This window comes from Ptiloglossa arizonensis, chromosome 4 (assembly GCF_051014685.1).
Source record: "Ptiloglossa arizonensis isolate GNS036 chromosome 4, iyPtiAriz1_principal, whole genome shotgun sequence".
Classification (NCBI taxonomy): Eukaryota; Metazoa; Arthropoda; class Insecta; order Hymenoptera; family Colletidae; genus Ptiloglossa; species Ptiloglossa arizonensis.
This window is the reverse complement of record NC_135051.1, coordinates 28202679-28224305: the sequence shown is the minus strand read 5'-3', so window position 1 is coordinate 28224305 and position 21627 is coordinate 28202679. Positions and strand designations below refer to the sequence as shown.

General features: G+C 35.5%; 3 protein-coding genes across 10 annotated transcripts in view; 2 read left to right on the top strand and 1 right to left on the bottom strand.

Moving 5' to 3' along the window:
- Positions 1-63: 63 nt before the first annotated feature.
- Prp39 (pre-mRNA processing factor 39) lies at positions 64-7721 on the top strand. Of its 2 annotated transcripts, XM_076309992.1 has the most exons (14): positions 64-80; positions 294-360; positions 599-723; positions 834-1070; positions 1193-1663; positions 1736-1913; positions 2000-2250; positions 2322-2447; positions 3212-3360; positions 3444-3849; positions 3922-4086; positions 4175-4561; positions 4667-4953; positions 5032-7721. In XM_076309992.1, the coding sequence occupies exons 2-14, from the start codon at positions 312-314 to the stop codon at positions 5327-5329; spliced, it is 3129 nt and encodes a 1042-aa protein (XP_076166107.1). In that variant the 5' UTR covers positions 64-80; positions 294-311; the 3' UTR covers positions 5330-7721. The 2 variants fall into 2 exon arrangements, with proteins under 2 accessions (XP_076166107.1, XP_076166106.1); XM_076309991.1 differs by lacking the exon at positions 64-80 and having other exon boundaries at positions 207-360.
- Positions 6479-9791, bottom strand: LOC143146034 (uncharacterized). The gene is made up of 3 exons (XM_076309993.1): positions 9391-9791; positions 6948-9258; positions 6479-6873 (listed from the first exon to the last, which is right to left on the bottom strand). Exons 1-3 carry the CDS (start codon positions 9589-9591, stop codon positions 6725-6727), a joined length of 2661 nt encoding a protein of 886 aa, XP_076166108.1. The 5' UTR covers positions 9592-9791; the 3' UTR covers positions 6479-6724.
- Positions 9792-10533: 742 nt separating this feature from the next.
- The window catches only part of Snap25 (Synaptosomal-associated protein 25kDa), a 30927-nt gene continuing 19833 nt past the window's right edge, over positions 10534-21627 (top strand). For 2 of the 7 annotated variants that reach the window (XM_076310013.1, XM_076310012.1), the window contains exons 1-3: positions 12004-12190; positions 17441-17645; positions 18518-18559. In XM_076310013.1, the coding sequence (XP_076166128.1) occupies positions 17547-17645; positions 18518-18559 (141 nt within the window). In that variant the 5' untranslated portion in view covers positions 12004-12190; positions 17441-17546. Of the gene's footprint in view, positions 10669-10873; positions 10893-12003; positions 12191-13523; positions 13627-17440; positions 17646-18517; positions 18560-21627 lie in introns of those variants that run through there. The other 5 variants (XR_012991829.1, XM_076310007.1, XM_076310010.1 and 2 more) reach the window with 4 other exon arrangements.

The following is a 21627-nucleotide window of genomic DNA, read 5'->3' as shown; positions in this document are numbered from 1 at the left end:
ATAATCAACAGTTGAATATAGTTCTAGAATAACTATTCTTAAATAAGGAAGTCCCTCAAAAATCACATACATATTACAAAGTCGGTATTTCAGAACGTGTAATACCAACTACTATACGATAAATTGTCTATTTAATATTTTGTCTATGATCTGGATACGGTTTTTGATCGATTGACGATAAACCAGTTTTTAATATTCATCCATCGTGTTATTTTAGTTCACAAATATCCTGTAGATGGTTTCTTGACGTAATGTCGCCATTTTCTTCTTCAGTTCTGCGTTTTACATTCCAGAGATTGCATCGAGGCAAGATGTCGTCCGCAAGTGGTGACGAGAGCGAGATTACTTTAAATGAACCTGGTAAGAAGATAATATTTTCGAAAGAAATCTAGTTTAATGTTTCGCAATTGAACTTCATGACCTTGTTTACTATACGTTTGTGTGAAAGTGGCACAGGCATTATGGTACACCCGGCGGTTCGCCGAAGGGCTTGCGAACCGCCATTAAATAAATGGCGTCTCATACACGCATGTAACGTGTAAATATTCCGTTTAATTTTTGTAATATTTTTATCTTTTATATTTATTATTTCTTCTAGTACGACGTACACGATCTGGCCGTACACGCAAGACTGCCGTCGTGGCGAAGAAATCCCCTGTAAAAAAACTTCTGGCAAGGGCGACACGCTCTCCGAAAAAAGTGCAAGAAATCGAAGAGGTCGAGGTGTGTAAGATCGTTAATGTTATAGATAGTATCCGTGATCATCGAAATATATAATTGACAATCATAATTGATATATATAATGCAAATAATTGGTTGTTGTAATTTCTTAGGAGGAAGAACCTATACTGCAAGAGGCAATTGTTATGGAAAGCATTCCAGAAAATGGAGTGCAAAGGTTTGGTGACATTATTATTGAGCAGCACACAGAGGATGAATCAACTATGTTGCACTTAGAACTAGAAGATTCTGGTGACGCAGCTGTTCATGAAATCAACATGAATCAGAGTATACAATTAGCAGGAGAAGAAGAAAATGTACCTGATTTAGAAACATCTGTGACTCAAATTGTTAGTAATGTCTACAGAATGATAAAAACCTATATTATATTCTGTATGATATTTAATTCCTTATAAATCTAATAATTATGTCAAATTTGTGTATATATTTGTACATGAATTATTTTTCTTAGGTTCATTCTGATACTGTGTCAGATCATATAATCATAGAAGAAAGCAGTATGGATAAAGTTGATATATTAAGTGAACGAGAACAGGTAGATATAGAAGGACAAGAGACGAGTAATGATGAAACAAACCAACATGTGCTAATAGATTTTCATGAAGTCATTAACGATGATGGTGAAACCATAACGCAAGTAACAGAAATTTTAGAAACCGAGGAAATTGAATCTGAAACTGTTATAAATGATGGTACTGGAATTGAAGTCATGGAAGTAGACGATTGTCAACAAGAAGCGTCGGAAGTTATAGAAAGTGATACAGGAAAAATTGTACCTGATATAGAAATGACAGAAATAATGGAGATGACAGAGGTAACAAATGCAGATGTAGAATGCTCACCTGAGAACACTATGAAAAAGACAGAGCCTGACACAGAAGCTGTATCAGAAGATGAATTGCCTACTGAAGCCGCTGCAAAGGTATAATTATAAATTTTGTAAATAATGAGTAATATATGTATATGTTTGTAATATTTAATTTTTTGCTTGAAGGAACCTGAGACAGAAGCAGTATCTGATGAAGAATTACCAGCCGCGGCTCCTGCAGATTTAGGAGAAACTGAGTCTGTTTCTGAAGATGAATTGCCGCCAGATAGTGAGAAGAAGAAAAAAAGTGGGATAAAGGCAATGAGCAAAACTCCGGAAAAGAAAAGCAAAACAGAAGGTGGAAGTAAGTATACAGAGAAAAAAATACATATATAAATTGTCATAATTCTCTTATTTGAATTTTCTTGTCTTGTATTGTTCTCTTTTCAGATAAACGCAAGTTAAATGCAGAAGGAGAGTACGATCCTAGTTCGCCGACGTCTGAAAATAATGATGAAACTCCAGCAAAAAAAGTGGCTCTCTCGGCTGAAGCAGATACTGCAGACAATAAACAGGAAACTAAACCAGCATCACCAAAGAAAAAGACGCTGCCAGAATTAGAAAAATATTGGAAAGCTGTAAACGAGGATCCATCAGATTTTACAGGATGGACATACCTACTTCAATATGTTGATCAAGAAGTATGTTAGAAAGCACGAAGGCTATGGAAAATTACAGAGAGTATATATTTAATTTGTTTCTATCCCTGTAGAATGACGCAGAGGCTGCTCGCGAAGCTTATACCAAATTTTTGGAGCGTTATCCATATTGCTACGGTTACTGGAGAAAATTTGCTGATTACGAGAAGAAGAAAGGCAACCCCGAAAATGTCCAAAGGGTGAGTCCACTCGTTTACCATATTCATTAGGCTACCTCTCATTATGATATCATTTAATTAACGCAATCTAATGAAAATAGCTCGAGTTAGGAAGACGCGTGGGCAGTGTGCACGCACGTAAATATGGTTTTCCCTTCCAACAGCCTAGCACGTCTTGCGGCACCTATACGACTCTCTCCGTTTACCAAATAGCTAGTTACTTAATTATTCTGCGATATATACAATATTATTGCGAATATTACTGTTTTACTTATACCGTTATACTGATATTCTACGTATGATACGTAAGTCAAGCGAAGGCTAGTTGTTTCAATTTGCGATATTTATCGTGCAAAATTGTGTGTAATATTTACTGTAAGCATTTGTACACATAGCTTACTACAGAAAGTATTGTAACTTAAGCATAAGATGCGGTACCTTACTTAATGTAAGTAAGATTGGGTTGGGTGTTAAATCAAAGTCAGAAACAAAGACTTAGGACGTGACCGTGCCAGAGAGGGAGCAAGAAAAAGTGGCGGAAGACACAGAGGCACCCAGATCGGAACACTTCTTGACTTTAAGGTGAATGCACAATGCTCTGCAATCTCTGTGTTAAATAAATCTCTTTATTTACAGTACGCGTACGATATGTGAGTATACGTTGCTAAAAAACCGTAATGCTTAACGAAAGCTAAAAAAAAAAAAAGAAATAGGTATAAGTCTACCCGCCACCAGCCCAATCAGTTGTAAACTGTTCTAAATGTGATTGCAAATCATTACTACAGGTATTCGATCAAGGTTTGAAAGCTATTTCGCTCAGTGTCGACCTTTGGCTCCATTATATCAACCACTGCAAAACCGTCTATGAAAAGGATGAAGAAAAACTTCGAGAACAATATGAAAGAGCTATTCAAGCATGTGGTCTTGAGTTCAGGTCTGAATTGTCTTCAGTTTATCTGTAAAATTATATAATTGTAGTTACATGTTCATAAAGATTCTATAATCTTTGTTTCTCAGATCTGATCGTCTTTGGGAAAGTTACATTAAGTGGGAATTGGACGGCAAACGTTTTAGCAGAGTAACAGCACTGTATGACCGTTTACTATGTACGCCTACACTTGGCTATATCTCCCACTTTGATGCATTTCAAGAGTTCGTTTCTTCGAACTTACCAAATCGTATTTTAAGCGTTGATGATTTTCTTGCATTGCGCGCTGAAGTAAAAGCGCTTTTGAAGTCAGATGACAATACATCCACTTCCGCAGCAGATGATGCACCACCTGGAGAAGAACCTCCACCACATGAACTTCCACCTACCGATGAAGAGACACGTGCTATTAGAGAAAAAATTATAAGCAGCAGACGCAAAATGCACAAAGCTAATATTAATGCAGTTGCTGCAAGATGGTCATACGAAGAAGGTGTAAGTATATAAACACAATATATTTGATACCTCATTTTGTATTAATACTTATCTTTTGATTTTTATTGATAGATTAAAAGGCCGTACTTTCATGTAAAACCTTTAGAACGATGTCAGTTGAAGAATTGGAAGGAATACTTAGATTTTGAAATTGAGCAGAAAGATCAGAATCGAATAATCATTTTATTTGAAAGATGTTTAATAGCATGTGCTCTATATGATGAATTTTGGATGCGAGTAAGTCGATAATAATATCGTTTTAATTATTGTTTTTAATATGAACACACTCTCATAAAATAAATATATTTATATTTGTTTTCTTTAGTTTGTTCGTTATTTAGAATCTTTGAAAGGTGATAACGTGGAGAAAATTAGAGATGTGTACTCTAGAGCTTGCATGGTGCATCATCCAAAAAAACCAAATTTGCATCTTCAATGGGCAACATTTGAAGAAGGTCAAGATAATTTCGAGAAAGCGGCAAGCATATTGGAAAATATCGATAACGTATTACCAAATATGTTACAAGTGGCATATCGAAGAATAAATTTGGAGCGTAGAAGAGGGGATTTGGATAAAGCTTGTACATTATATGAAAATTATATTAGTAATAGTAAAAATAGAACGATCGCAAACAATATCGCTGTAAAGTACGCACGATTTTTGTGCAAAGTTAAAAATGATGTGGATAAGGCAATTAAAGTACTGTTGAAGGTACATTGACGATGCTTTTTGATTTGTTTAATTACTACATCTTATTTACTTCTATCATACATTATTATTTTATGCATATATATTTTATTTATATATTCTTTTTAGGCTACAGAAAAAGACAAAGATAATCCCAGGCTCTATTTACAATTAATCGACTTGGGGATGCAAAGAGCACCTGTCGATACACAAGAAATTGTAGGATACATGGATATGTTCATAGAGCGAGAGCATGCTGATCTTGAACAAAGAGTATTGTTTGCACAGCGTAAGGTAGAATTTCTTGAAGATTTTAGTCCGGATATTCGACAAGTGTTGAAAGCGCACGAACAATTCCAAAAATGCATTAAACAAGCAAAGGAGCGAAAGAAGACGAAAAGCGACGATACCAAAACGTAAGATATGACTTGAAAATAGTGTTTAAGTTATACTCCATAAAACTTGTCATACTACTTTAATTTGGCGTGTTACAGAGACACTTCTCCTCCAAAGAAAGTCAAAACTGGTGACCAGTCAAATATACCACCACCGCCTTCTGTTAGCTCGCAATCATCTTATCAGTACAGCAGTGGTCCAAGTGGACCTTATCAATCACAACAACAGTTTCAAGGTGGTCAGTACGGTGGCCAAGGCGGGTATCAACAGGGTTATCAACAGTATCCGCCTCCTTCCGATCCTAATTATGCTAATTATCAGAATTGGCAATACGGGCAAGGTGGACCGCAAGCATACGGACCATATAATCAGTGGGGATCTTACAATTACTATTAGTGGATTTGTACTGTTTTTCCTGTACCAGCTTTCATTGCGTTATTGTGTCTACTGTACATTTTATAATATGTATTCTTCTTTCGTTTGAGGATGATTGGCAAGAAAAGGAAACGAAATTCTTTAAAGTTCCAATGACACATCAGTGACCTGACACGAATCCTAAAGCTACATATCGTACTGATATTTTCTTTCAATACAACCTATTTTTTGCATGCAGTTCTATCTTACTGTATTTCTAAGTAATATTGCCGGACAGAAAACGCTAATAAATTTACGACTGTTGATGAATATATTATTGCAATTGCGGCACAATACAGGTAGATGACAAAGAATGTCATACAGTATGAAAATGAAGTATGCTATGTTATGCATTCACAAGCATGCGTCAAAAAATATCTTGTATCTGCATTGAATTCACATGATAAAACAAATTCATGTTTTTGATATTTTATTCCGTGACGTCTTATTTTTTCAACAGGAAACTAGCAGTTCGTAAATGTTGCCCTTAATTTGTAATAACCATCTGTTTCTGCGCGTACTTAGTTTGTAATGATAGAGTTTCTGATAATGTGCGTTCCGTAATGTACTTTGTGAGATATTCACGGAATAAATATTGTTAATATTTGTCAACACAATTTTGATAAACAAATGAATTGAAAAACGTGACTACGTTTCTATATGTTCAATTATAGAGAAAGCATTGATTGTTGGTGTCCTATTAAATTCTTGATGCATATCTTTACAGATGCATATTTCTGTGTTATAATTAGAATCTGAATTTAGCCGTGAATTCGGTATAAAGGTCACAGACATTAAATAACATCGTCTCCTTATGTGAATTTTTATAATTTGCAATAAACAAAATTTATAAGTACGCAAACAGTTTTGATAATGATAGCATATTTCGTTTATATTAATTTAGAATTTCAAGGTAATATATATTTGATTGTCAAAATAAGAAAATATAATTTTAAATTACATTGTAATTTAATATTTTAGTTCACATAATTTGCTAATAAATAGTATCTTTGAACATTATGTTCGATAAGTTTTTCGTATTTAATGGCTGGTGTTATTTGATCGTTTATAAATTAGATACAAATTAAGTGTTAGATTTCAGGATAAGAACATAATATAAAGACACGAAAATATTGTAACGAGTACTCTTTTTTATTACGAAAACATTAGTACGATTCTATATAATTATAACCGCGGAAACTATTACGACTTGGCCATAGCAAACAATATTTGACCTTCAGAAGTATCGTACAAAATTCTTCGTAATTTAAGCAACAAAATTTATATAACATGAGTATTGCATTAGTAACAAAAAATATTTTATTTTAGAGAAGTTAAATGTCATTGTGAAAAACATTAGTTTCATGAGTAACTTTATTATGCTACTATAGCACTTGAAGCCATTTTATTAACACCACAAGTACCATCTCCTCTATATACTCTGTAATAGCCTTGTTCGCCCCACTTTGGGCCCCAACTATTTTTTATTATCCAGTATGGTAATTTTTTGCGAAAAAGAGGATATGCTGAAAAAAACAAAATACGTTCTATAAACAATATAGAAATTAAAGTAATTAGATTTAAAATGTATAAGACGTACTGCTTGTGCCGTATCCTACAATTAGAATGCCGTGATCTAAATTATTAGGATTACAGAGAAATTTCGGTGGATGTGAAACACCGCCCAAATAAAATTGCATCGCATTGGCGTTAATGGCAATGGAGATTGGGCCCTTTTTTACTAGCCATTGTGCCATTTTTTTTTCATCTGATGTGATATTTACAATCGAGGCAATTTGTACTACAGCTTTATTTTGAATGAAGTGGCATTCTTCATTCTTGGCATCATAGGGATAATCCGTTTCTAATTCAAGACCGCCTAATCTTTCTATAGTTCTGTATGCATTGGTCATTTCTCCTCCTCCGCAACCTTCGTCCAATGTATCACAATCTACTAATTCTTGTTCAGACAACGACAACAATTTTTTATGATGAATTGCATACTGTCCTTCCAAATTTCCTGTAACTGAAAATGCCCAACACGATCCACAGGGACCTTGATCTTTTACAGGTGTGACCACATTATGATCACGCCAATCAAAATGAGGTGGTAAATGAACGTCAGGTATCTCAGCCTCTAAAAAAGGTATTTCATTTTCTTGTTTCAAATTGGGTCGAAAACCTAAATAATGTGCTCTAAATTCTTTAGGTGTTAAGTCTGCAAATATTGTAATACCATACATGGCTGTTCCTTGTTCGACTTTCTGTAATGTTTTCATAATTTCTAAATTCTGTTTCAAAATTTTGAAACGATATTGTTTCTCTTCAGCCGAAGTGTATGTTTTACCATATTTTTTAATAAAATTTTCAAACATGGTTTCATCTGTGATATTTTCAGCTAATTTCAACATTTTTTGACTATATTGGCTACCTCGTAATGACCGTTTTCGTCGATTGTTTAAATCGCAGTTGATGGTAATTTCTAGAGAGTCATTACCTTTCCATGGTTGTGACCATATTGTAAACAAACATTCCTTCACATCGTTTCCATCTTTTAACTGACAATTATCTTTAATGCCCTTTGGACAAGTACTTGTACCTAATTTAACTTTTATTTTGTATAAATATCCTGATACTACTTGTTGTGTAGCTTCCACAATTTCTACTATCATAGGCTCATTTGTACCTTCAGAATTTTCTGAAAATTTCTGCAATCCTTTATTAACGAGTTCCTGTATTTCAGAATCATTGACACTTTTAGTAGTAGGTGCACCAAGAAGATCAGATTTTCTTTTGTTTCTATATAATTTGTGCGATTCAGTGATTGTTGAATCAGTAGATACTTTTTTTGGCAATATTATCTGTTCTTTAATTTCTTCTTTGTTCATTTCTGGATTTGATTTAGCTTCCCTTGTTGGTAAATCAAAATCTTTTAGAAATTCACCAAATTCTTTAGCCTTGTTTTCAAATCCTTGAGGTTTTGTATCATCATCACTTTTGTTTATGGAAACCTTTACAATAGGGTGTTCTGTTACTTCCGATTGTTCTTGCTCTTCTAATTTTATTGTTGTAGCATAAGTATAATTATTAAGAGTATTTTTTAAGTTTTCTAAAGCTTCAAATTTTTCAAAATTTATTTCTTCTTTGTTAGGTGCATGCGTTACAAGTGCTTCAGCATCTAATGTTGAGGACGGATTAATACTATGCCCAGTTTCAATAAAGTTATCCAAGGTACAATTGTTCTTTGTTATTTTACGACTAGATTGCTGCCAAGGTTGTTCTTCGAATGTTACCAAGCATATTTTAATAGGAAGATTTACTTGTACAGAACATTCTGACTGATCTATCGCGTTTTTTAAACAATCAGATTCTCCCATGCGTAATAAAAGTTGATATTGTATTACATTAGATGAAGGTGGTACTGTACGAGTTATTTTGATGATATCAATCATTTTATGCTTGTAATCATTTGGTATTGATTCATCCATTGACTTTGCTACCTGTTCTCCAAATCCAAACAGCCCTGGTAAGTTTGGATTTAGTTCATATGGACATCCTGGACAATAATTAGGACTGGAAGCTCTCATAGCTATGAATGGTCTATCATTATGGTCTCCACTTTTTTGAATTTCATGATCCAGCTCGACGCTTTGGTTACTAATAATTTGTTTATCTAAATTTTCAATAATTTCCTGTTCCTGATTATTTTCTTGTGTTTGTATTGGATCATCCTGTGTCGATTGAGGATACAAATACATGCATTGTATAGATTCTCGTAAAACAATTATGTCTCCTTGTTCGTGTTGCTTTACTTCAACAGTACATGCTTCTCGGGGACAAGGTTCTAATGCTTCCTTACAAATAGGAGTCAAATCAAATGTAAGTCTATATATTACATATGGTGACTCATCCTGAAAAATAAAGACGAATGTGCAATAATTTGTGTTTAAAGTAAAAAACGCAACTGGTTACATACATTTTGAAAATTATTATTACTACTGATTATAATATTTTAATCGTTTGAAAGTGTGCGAAGAACATACCAATTTTTGCGCACTAATCAGGTTACCGCCCTTGTACGTATGATGCGTCGGAGAATCCTCATTCAAAGAATTCAAGGCACTTTGAATCAATAGCTCCGGTACGTTTTGTACTGGCTTGTTTGCAAAACAAGAAGGTACAAGAATCAAATTAATAAGAAATAAAAATAGAAAGCGCGCTGCGCACAACAGAAGGCCTGCCATCTTTCTGAATGTACGCCACCGTTTTGACCTCCAACTGACGTCGCTGACTCCTTGGCCGATTCTTTATACTTTTTTATATCACTGAATCAAACATGATAATCAGTCTTGAAGTCTGTGTGATTTTGATCGGTTCATACTTTGTATGGCAATATTTATGGAACGATCACAAAAATCTACTTTATGGGTTCTAAAAGAAGCGATTAATGGAATAACTTTCTGACTTAAAATAAAAATAAAAGATTTAACAGAAACGTTAATCACTTGTATTAAAAACAACAGCCATGTTTTCAATACCAAACTTTATGCGTCTGCAGAAGCATTTTTTATTACAATAGCGATAAGATAAATTTTATAAAATAATATGCAATAAACATATGTATGTACCATTAACAGAGAGTATAATGTCAATTATTTTATTGTAAAAAGTATTTATTTAATATAATAATGTCATGCTTTAATGTATTTGCTGCATTTGATGTAGACATTTAGTATATTTTATTTTGAGGAATAGTAGAGTTAATAATAAGGAGATAATTAAGAATATATAGAAAAAAATATAAATAGTATGATTTAATAAGTTAGTGTACGCTAATAAACATTGAAATCAAACATTAACAAGGCATGCTATATTGTATTATTGAAAATATCTTGTTCGTGGTATGATCACATTCAAGTATAGCATTAGTGTTTTATTATTGAAAAATTAGTCTTTATGATATATACATTATTAAAACGATATATTCTGTCCGTGTACGCATTACGTAACGTATAATTTAATAATTAATTGTAAGCTAATATTTGAAAATGTTTTTGCTCAATTTGAATTCTAGAATCTGTTTGAAGATTTTCCGAAATTATATTTGAGTCACCCTTGCATTGTTACGTTTAAACTTTCCCGCCACTTTTTGGAACTGATGTAACCATACCTTGATTTCCGATTGTCAGAAGACCAGCAGGTGTTCCTGGGTGTTCCACTGTGTGAAGTGATCGTCTGTGACAGCTGCAGTATCATCAAAAACGACGCTTTAACAGTCATAGTTTTCTCTGCGTTATATGGCACACTATTGATTTTCATTGGTAAGCGAATACATTGTTTATTTTGATTCATTTTTATGCAAAATTCACATAGGTGGGAAAAATACGAGTTCCACATTGCAGTCAAGTTATATCGATTTTCTGCTTTACTCTAGCTACGTTTGACCTAAAGCACGCACGTCGTGCCAGCATACTTATTGTATATGGTATGTATATACAATTAACGGATTCTGTTTTTTCTATCTAGCCCGTTGACGTAAACATCGGTGAGTGTTTCCATTTGTTTTGATACTTCTTTCCTAAATCCGGCTTCGAGTCTATGTGTATGTTCGTGTGAATGAATTTCTTGTTTTCTTTCTAATATTTTAAAATTTTTGTAGCTTCTTTGTAACTTGTAGTCTCCCAATTTAATGTATCATATATAGTGTTTAATATGTCTACTAGATCTTTACATGGTAAAATTTTGTTTTATTATAAAAGAACTTACTGTAATAATAATATACTGCTTAACATTTCCTTTAATAGATGTAGAAAAAAATATACTAATTTATAAAGTAGAATCATTACATTCAACTATTAGGTAAGCACAATTAGAAATATATACTTAAGAGTTTCATCGAACTATCATTCTTATTGATACGATAGTATTACATTGTAAAGTATGTACTTTACTTTTTATGTAATTAATTTCTAATGACTGTTGAAATTTATATTATTGTTATAAAATTAAGAAGTGGAAGTATTTATGTCAAATTTTGATTCGATTTAAAACGGCTATAAGTGTAAATATTTATTAATACAACATACGTAACTTTGAAAACATATAGAGTTAATACAAAGGTATCTGTATCGATTGCTAATCGCAACAATGATAGGGAATACAAAAAGAGAGTCACAGATTAATTGGATTAATTGTGACTAGATAAGTCATAAGATTGGTAATTTGACACGAATCTCTTTTGAATAACATTTGACAAATTGAATCTCTATACTATTAATCTTGTTGATTTGTTTATACTTGAAAATTGGAATAACCTTTTAGTGATTCTTAAATAGGATATGTAATGTCAATCTGTACTACGACAAATAGATAATCGATTTTAATCAATCGTGTATAGGCGTTTATAAAACAAGGCAAAAGGTTGTCCGGCGCGCATGACTGCTTTCTGAAAGAAGATTAAGTACGATGATGTGTAAGATTTTCTCAAAAATATGACTAGAATTCAATATCATCGAATACGTGTTCCCGCGCCTTCGCTTCGTAGTTTTGTAATTCCGTCTTTCTATTGGCGCATTCCTTTGTGACGATGTTCTACCCCACCAGAGGACGGTCACAGCGCTGACAGTCTGCGACTTGCGACAGCTACGACTGCTCTTAGTCAGTAGCTGACTACCAATCCTCGGATCATAAAGGACCTTATTTCTGTGGAGTTTGCTCTCGTAGTTCAATCAGGTTTTCCTTCGCAAACAAAGTGTTTGAGTGGTAGTTTTAGAATTGTTGGATCGTCGTTCTTCGAAGGAAGTTGATCGTGGAATCCGTGAGCGGCGGAAACACCCATCCAAGGCAAGTGTATCGACGAATTACGGTCGGTAATAATAGGTAGACCGGTGTCATTGCATAGTCTTTTTTCCGTAAAACAAGCCTCCAGAGTTAATGATAGAAATTGCCATTGTTCTATTTGAATGCGGTCCATGTAATATTGTTTTTCTTTATTGATATACGTACATTAATATGAAGTTGTTCGTAAGTCTGGGTTCTGTAACTCAATTCAGAATATAGTTCTTCCATTCTCGATGGGTCATTATCGAGTTTTAGTATTCAGTAGTGATTTTTAATCATTGCGCATCACGATTCGTAATTGTTCTATACACTTGAATATGATTTAAACTTTTCTATTGGTTTTTTGTGTAAATAGGGAACGAGAAGTCATTAAAATGTCTGTTCGACGTTAATTCGATTGTAGTGTTAATTTATTGGCGTGTGAATCAAATTCATGTGACGTCTACATCTTCTGCTATAAGAATTCGTTTTTATACGATACATCAATTTTTTTTATAAGTTTAGTGAAGTGCCATCTAACAATGTGAAAAGAAATTAGTCAATAGGCATGTCGTATAGTACTTAATGTTCGTGGTTATTTGATTTCAATTCCTATGCTTGTTCCGACCGGAAAACGACGTCGTATTAACGTTGCTGCTTCGAACCGGTAACTTTATTTATTGATTTCTTAATGTCTGACGTATGCGCGGTCTACTTATCGCACACGTGAAAGTTTATAAATACGTATTTTGGCTTGGCTATGTTTTCGATTGTGGAAATTTCAGGTCATTGGCAGTTACAAGTGTTCTGACAGATTGTCTACTGGCACTAACAGCTGAGAGTTTTGTAACAGCCATTGATTTTAGGCGCGTATGCCGAAAGCAAGAGAGGGGCGGGGGGGGGGGGGGCGAAGAGATAGAGTCTGCATGACGTTAGAATATTTGTATCTTTATTCTTCTACCTTCCTCTACGAGGAAAGAGGGACTGCGTAATTACAATGACGCACGCAGGAGTCATTGGATGCGGAAATGCACTAAAATATTGATCTCCTCACTGTTCTATATTTATTGCGGTTGCTTCTTATTTAGATGCACTTAACGCTTAAATAACATCATGGAACGCTAAATATTCATGTACGAATTGTGATTTGTGCAGAGAATTGCATTACTTGTTCACTTTTTTAATTGTTCAATTAAAAATTGCGATATTAAAAATTTCAGAAATATTCTTATTTCTTGATTAAAGTGCAGGCGATAGAACAATTTTATTTATTTATGATTTGTAGTGTCTTTCGTAAAACTTCTTATCGTCGTGAACGTTTACATTAAATGCATACTGGGTATGATTTCCGTTTCAGCACGAGATCTTGAATTACTCTTTTGTCTCGACAGAGAAACGTGCGTTAATGAGTCGTTGCGACGTGTACTCTGCATTACCTGTGGACGTGCCAATCATAAATAGTAAGTGCGCAACGATGCATTATCTTGCCGATAGCAGGTACGTTGCATTACAAAATTAACTTGAACTGTTTGAGTAATAGAATGATCGCGAGAATCTGTGCGAAAAGTGATCTCGCTCCTTGGGACTTAAACGGTTAAAGAAAAAAAGTCAGTTCCCTGGGCAATTATTGGTTCTAGAGCGACGAAGAATAAGATTTTAATATTTTCTTTGTTAAGATCTACAATTTTTGCTATAAAGATGATCAGAAATTCCGATGCTTTAGTAAACTTTTTGTTTAATATTAACGAATTTCTACACATTGAGTCTGATTTTATTTGAAAAATGCTTGTTTCGATCGCGACTAACTCTTATAAGTGTTTAAATATTAATGTATCTGCAGACAGTGACAAGATTGTTATTTAGTCAACCTTTCTTTACGGATTTCTCTTGTAGTTAAATGCATTCAGAAGCACAAATGGTTAGGTTCTTTTGGAATTCTCGATTTGGGATTCGACATAAAGAATTTCAATTAATTGCAATCACGAATCAGCAACTATCCAAGTCTATCGAGGAGCAAAGGTTTTAATAATTATTTAGTAACAGGTTATCCATTATATTGGTAATCCATGTTACTTATTTCATTCGGTATTAACATATTTGTGCCGGATCTAATCTAAGGTAGACTGCCTTTCCATCTACTGTTGACGTATAAGTGCATCATTTACTTGTGCTTCATAAACGGTCATTAATAGTGTTCTTATATCTAAATACTAAATCTTATATTTATTTATTGGAATGTAAGTCTTACTTGTCTCAATTTTTTTTATCTTATTCTATGTTTCAATTCAATTTGTTTGTTATCGACTTTATAACGTTTTCTCAACGTTTTTTGTCTAGCACGTCCATCAAAATAAAACAATCGTGTTTATTCGTTTCTCGTTGGAGTATTACGTAGATAATCATTTATAGTTTTATTTAAATAGTTGTGTATAATATTCGCGAAACAGGTTTGCCAATGTTTTTCCAAGGGGACGTGCCCCAGACTTGAAAGTTTCAAATAGCATTAATCATGAACCAGACTCTCGAAAGTCTAGATATTTCGATGGTTAGCAGCTATCTGGGCGACACGAACGAGTGTTACATGCAATATGATCACGATACCGCCTACGGTCATGCTTACTTCAAAGCGTGTCCAAGTGTTATCTTTGTTAGGATGTGGAGTATTTTAATCGAGATCTTTGTCGCGACATACAAATCGATGCAAAAAAATTTGTTTCGAAATGATGTATAAGGGTGTTAAAGAAGCAGTCGATACGGTTTCCAGGTATGCGTCCGAAACGTTGAATGCTTGTTAAAACAATCTATCCCAAACTTCGTTTTGACTTTGAAAATTCAAGGTTGAACTTTTACATTGCTCTATGTATTTTACTGGACAAACGGATCGTTTTCTCACAATAGATTCGACCAACTAAATTGCACAGAGTCGCTTCTGGGGGCGAGACGACTCCTCCGCTTTGTCTTTCATTATTAAGTAAGATTGATGCCGTATACTGTGCGCGTGTCCCACATAAACACAATACAGCGTGTAGAAGGAGACAAAGCCTACTAAAGAACCCCACCTGTGGTCGGTACTGCTTATACTATATTACACATAATAACGGGAGAACAAGGAGAAGCATTTGGTATCCGTATGCAACTCTGCACCATTCAATTGACTAATCTTGAACAATTTTTTGCGAAAAAAACGATTCGTTGCGACGTTTGCTTTCTTTCAAATATTTGATTTTCTCGTTGAGCAGAATACGTAGTAATAATAAAAAAAAGTATACTACGAATTTTAGCATATGTCTAGATTTTTATCCGTGAAAGCTGTGCCGAATATTTTTTTAAAACATGTACGTGTATCTCTATTGTTACTACGGTCTTTGAACACGCAGGGAAGCAACCAAGTATTCGTTTCGAAATAATATTCGTGTCTCCTCGGTCTGGTTTATTGATTTTTCAACTTGATTGCTTTTAAATGCTCTTATTTTTTCATTTATCGAACACCGATATCTGTTTGTCTGTAATTGAGAGGCGGGTATACACATATCGTGTTCTCCAGATCTGACTAGTTGCCCGTGATCTTGGCAAGGTACACCGCGACCAGGAGAAGCGACGCGGTACCTTTCACCCTGGAAATGAGCCAACTTTGTTTCAAGGGCAAGGACAGCACTCGGATAATTGATCACGTCATAACTTCGACTGTATGAAATTAACGTCATTGCTGGATACGAAATTTTATCGTGTTCATATTATTCCTACATCGGTGCATTGCACGTACATATCGAAAAATTGTTGGAAGACCAACCAGATTATTATTAGCTCTGAATCACCGTTACGTTTTGTCAAAAATATAACATTTTATATTTTTGGTTTATGTTTTCTAGATAAATCGCATTCTTTTACGCTGTATCAGGCGTATTGCGAATAGTTTGCATAATTATTACTACAGTTGGGCACAATTCACGTGACAAAGTATTCTCCATAGGCCGAATCTTTTAAAAGCATGATTTATGCTAACACGGTAATATTCGCGAGCCTTTTAAAAGTGTAGCAAAGGAAGGATTTATTCATTATATCGAAAGGATCGACGAGGACACGTTAGTGTTTATATTGTCATCCTGAGAGTAATAAGGGCCGTGCAATAAAGCAATCAAATTAGAGGGGCTTTATATTTATCAGTTTGGTACAAATATTGTACAGGATGCTTCTAGACACTAGATAGGCTTGTAACAACTCTGGTGTGTTCGGTACATTTTTGGAAAAAATACAGTCTCAAAAAAGTGAATTTTATCAAATTGCATAATATTTCGCTCTATCGATATTCTCTAGTTTTGATTGGAAAAGTGCTATAGTTTTTACAATCGTTACGTATAATATGAACAGAGATTTTATGCTAACGTCGAATCATATATTAATTTAACAAGATTACAAAAATTCTACAACTCGGAAAGCTTGGGAGGAATCGATGTTTTTTGTAAATTTCCTTTATCACGTTATAATTATTAAAAGACGTAGTTGTTTTATTGTATTTTGAATAAGTATATAAAGGAGCAGGCAATACTCGTGATCATGCGTCTGCGCACAGTTCGGTCGATCGGTCGGTCGGTCGGTCGGTCGGTCGGTCGGTCGGTCGGTCGGTCGGTCGGTCGGTCGGTCGGTCGGTCGGTCGGTCGGTCGGTCGGTCGGTCGGTCGGTCGGTCGGTCGGACGGTCGGTCGGTCGGTCGGTCGGTCGGTCGGTCGGTCGGTCGGTCGGTCGGTCGAGTATTGATTTTCATGAGTACAGCCACACACGTATATCTTGTCACGTAAACGCACTCACAACGGCCAACACCCGGTGGCTTTTAATAAATCTCTGCGTGAAATTCATAATCATTGATCTTAAATTTTTTGAACCAACCGATTGCGATGCCTCTCATCCGTTCAAAAGATTCTGTTCCTCGAGTGTTCTATCGGTTGTGGTATATATCGGTAGTCTTAGCTAGATTCTCTGCATTTCCTGTAGAATTACGTATCGCGTTGTAGTTCTTTTTTGTTTCCATTTGGAGAGAATTTTCGTATACGTTCGTTCGGTAAAGCGTTAGTTTATCTTGGTGGAACGCGGATCGAATGAACTGTAACACGCTTTACGAGATGCTTTCAATTTCGTTGAAGTCTCTGTAGTCTCGACTCGATTACCTTAATAAAGTACACCGCTTCACTTTTCCGGTCTGTTGGAGTTTATGTGAACTTTATAGAACGATCGTACCTGAGCGCTCGCCTAATTCGTCGTTTACCCTTTAATGTTGCAGGAGGCTTGAGCCACCCCGGAAAAAGAGCTGCGCCAAGTAAAGAGTCAGCTTAAACGGGAGAAAGGGGAAATCGCAAAAGGAGACTACTCGTCAGGCACCCAACAAGATGCCTGCTCCGACATCAGCAGCGGGACCGGTGGAGGGGGGCCCCCCTCGCACCGAGTTGCAAGAATTACAACTGAAGGCCGATCAAACTACAGATGAGGTACGTTGTAGATCAGTTCTTTAAACTCGATTTCTCTCTAAAGAGGAGGTTTTCTCGCCTTGCATTGTTAGGAATCCTTCGCGTCTAAGATCCATTTAGTCTGTATCTCCGTATCTTCTTTGTTGAAAGATGTTCGTTTGCTAGACCTTAACTTTTTAGCTATAACGGAACAACGATAGAAAGCGGTATGGAAAATGTCGTCTTATTTTTCAAATTTATTGTTACAAATATGTAGCGATTATGTTTGGAACCTAAAATATTCTTATTTTGGTTATGATGGATAATTTCAAACCGTATGCACACAACGTTCGATAGCAACTAGAGTTCAGACGAGTATAATATCGCTATATGTCCTTTATTCTTGAACGTATAACGTTTCGTGTGATCTATTCTCGATGACTGAAAGCGATAAGACACGCGCTAAGACGAGTCGTGCATAAATGCACATTTCATTTTTGATACTTTTTTCATTATATATATTCGTAAGAGTATTAATAGTGGATTGGCGAGATTTATCCGATGAAAGTAAGCCCGAATGCCACCTCACGTGTTTGCTATATTGTCCCTCGAATTACGTGAGTTAGATACGAGTTTCATGAAAGAAAATCTCTCACGAAGATACAATTATGTGTAACAAAGTTCGGTTTCGGTTGCTGGTCGTAGACCACGGTTGTACTCGCTGTTGCTGTAGTTCGCTCGCTCTCGACGAATTTTGTGTACATCTTTCAAAGAAATATTGTATCTTATAACCGATATAATTGTTCGAATTAAATTCTCGTTTATCTGGTTCTGGTTAATTTTTTTAACGAAGGGTTTTCAATGTCATCGAAGGAATGCATATTGTCTAAGCCGCGCAATTTGTTCTGTTTCAGTCTCTGGAGAGTACGAGGCGTATGATGGCATTATGCGAGGAGGTGAGTTCGTCTCGTACTTATAAAATTGTTCTCTCTTCTATTTACGCATTAACCTTCATCCTCGGTCATCCTCGGTACTAATCCTCGATCCTTGTTACTATAGCGATCTATTTCCCGGAGTTTTTGCTCCCTGATTTGTCTTATATAGAATAGAGATGTGTAATTGTCGCTGGTAATACGTTGCGTGCTAAGTTGCGGCAAGATGGGCATCATGGTCTGTCCTCGTTAAATTCGACGTTGTGCAGATTTGAAGGAATTTCCAATCGTCCAAAAAAAAAGTAATAATAGTAATGATAACAATGAGAAAGAAAGATGAAAACGCGCTGGAGAGAGGTGGGCAAAATACTATTTCGGCTAGTGCGGTTAAACATGGACAGGGAAAAACGAATCCGAGAGAAAATAAAAAAGGAAAGGTTATACATCGCGCTTTCGATATATGAAAAGGCCAGATTTATATGCGATCCCGAGAAAAATCTTGAAATAGTATTTGACCCAGCTCTGGCGCCGGAAGCATCCTTTTTCGTTCCTCTATATATGTATATACGTGTAATAGTTCGAACGTGCATCATACAACACGGAACTAAATAATGGCCACCCGGGGTATTGTTGGCTCTATGACGCGAGTTTTTTAAGACGAGAACAAAAAGATATTTTCCTCCTAAAGAAAAAGGGGGAGAAAAGGAAAAATCTATCGCACGGGTGCCAAGCAATTTAATGCGTTCATTCCTAAATGGGATCGACGCGAATGTACTCGGAAGAATTGTAAGACGACGCATCGACGCAGTCCGACTCGGTAAACCGCGGCACGAACGCGTGCGAAACAATAATTGCATCGTTTTGTGGCATTCTTCCATAAATAATGCATTTTTGAACGCGTAATGCTTTCTCGCGGAAACAGAAACAAATGAATCTATTTTTTACTTTAGTGTGTAAAATAAGTCGTATTTATTTTACACTCTGTACATTTTTCAACTATTGCACAGAATAGACCATTTAAATAGGACTTTCATAAATATCTCTGTTGCTTATGGATGATTGCGTGGACGAAAAAAATAATTTAAAATAAATTTAAATTGTTCGAAGAAACAGACATGGCGATAGCGATTTACATTTTAAGATCAACGATGTCTTTTTATGCGGAATCATTCTTCTTTGTTGTTGGCTGCCAGTTGACAATATTCGATACTATTTATTCAACGGATTACATATCCGTAACTAGTCCTGGCTCTTTTGTTGGCACGTATTCGTATATGTCATATACAATAGCTATAAAAGTGATAGGTGAAGGTTTTCGAAAAGTACATACATACTTGACAAGACGTACATTTTTTTTGCTGCAAATTTGTTTCCTATCGTTATCCAATTTTATTGCTTTCAAACAGTTTCATTTTGTCGTGAACGGATTTTTCATGTAGCCATAAATAACGGAGATATTTAGATGTCTTCGTAAATATCGTCTAACCTGAAAAATAATCGTATTTGTTTCAAGTAAATAAGAACAAAGGCGCAACTCGACGTGCGCGTTCGTGTGCGCGTTTTCGTGTGTTCTGTCTACGTTTTTGTAGCTCCGCATTCTTCTTTCCACATACGTAATTATTCGTTGTCTATGCTCGTTATCTTCGATTTATACTCTATTCTGGATACATGTATGTACTTCTCCTATAAGTGTATGCGGAATTTTTAACTGTATGTACAATCAAAATCTGTTTACTCTTTTTCCTGTTCAATTTGTTACTAATTGTCGAAGGAGCGAACGCAATTGACACGGGTAATTTATACAGCTCGATCGAATTAATTTTTCGTCAACGATCGAAAGAGTCACTTATTTTGTGTCCTTGCGCTTGCTTGATGGCCAAGTTCGAGACTGGTCCAAATTTCAAGTTCAAATTTGTATGCAGCCTGTTCTTGAAATAAATAGTCTCTGCAAAAGTTATACCTTGAACAGTAAAGTGGAGTAAATGGCATTTTTTAAAGTAATATTTATTTTGTTATATACGTGTCTTCGGTTTTCTTTTACTCGAATTTACTGCTCGGATCACCTGCCTTAAGGAGACCATCTATTTCTGGGATACCCTGTATAGTTTGATAAAAATTCTAGGAACTCGTATATTCGCAACGAATTTGAAGGAAATCTGAGGGTGTGACAGGGTTAAAAGGTCATTGCGTCGCTCCGTCCCAGTTTCTTTCGCTACTTGTACTTGTGGCTGCAATAATTAGCACATATTCGCATTTTGAGCACCGGACGACGTCGACGACTATTATCTTTCCAGCGTACGTACATACTCCAACACACGAAATACGGTATTAGGAAGCTGCTCATATATATATATATATATATATTACATATCGTGTATGATGTGTGTGGATAACACACGCGCACACACATATATATGTGTGTGTGTATATATATATATATGCACACACACGCACAAATACACAAACACACGCGCGCGCGCAAGCATGCATGCATGCATATGTATATGTATGTACACGCATACACATACATATGATATACACGTGTACGTAAACTGCCGTCGATGTCAGTCAGTCTCAGGATTGTACTCAATATAAATGGAGAACCGAATGAACGAACTTGAACGAGGGACAGTTACCGCAATTCATAAACAAAATACTCTTAATGCTACCAGTGGTGGAGGATATTTTTTTTTCAGCAACGATGAATCCCACCAACAAGGTCTTTGGAAAGGACGCTATAGAAAAGTGAGAACGCTCTTGACGCGATACAATTTCGAAGAAAATAAGGAAGATCGATGACGATCGCGCGATAATATTTATTGATCACCGTAGACACGATCACGGGTGAAATAATGGTGTGCTTCGACGTTTTTGCGAGTCGCGTGGAGTTTTCAATACGGTGAAAAATCGTTACGAAGAAATCTGTACGGGTGATGCCACAAGTTTATCTTGTTGCTCGGTATCTCTTTTCTCTGTTCCTCCTCTCCGTTTTTTTGTGTTTGAAATTTGTCTCGATTCCACGCTCCTCTTTATTTTTCATTGACTCTTTCGTCGCGTTGAACAAAACATCGGAGAAATTCGATCGATTCGGC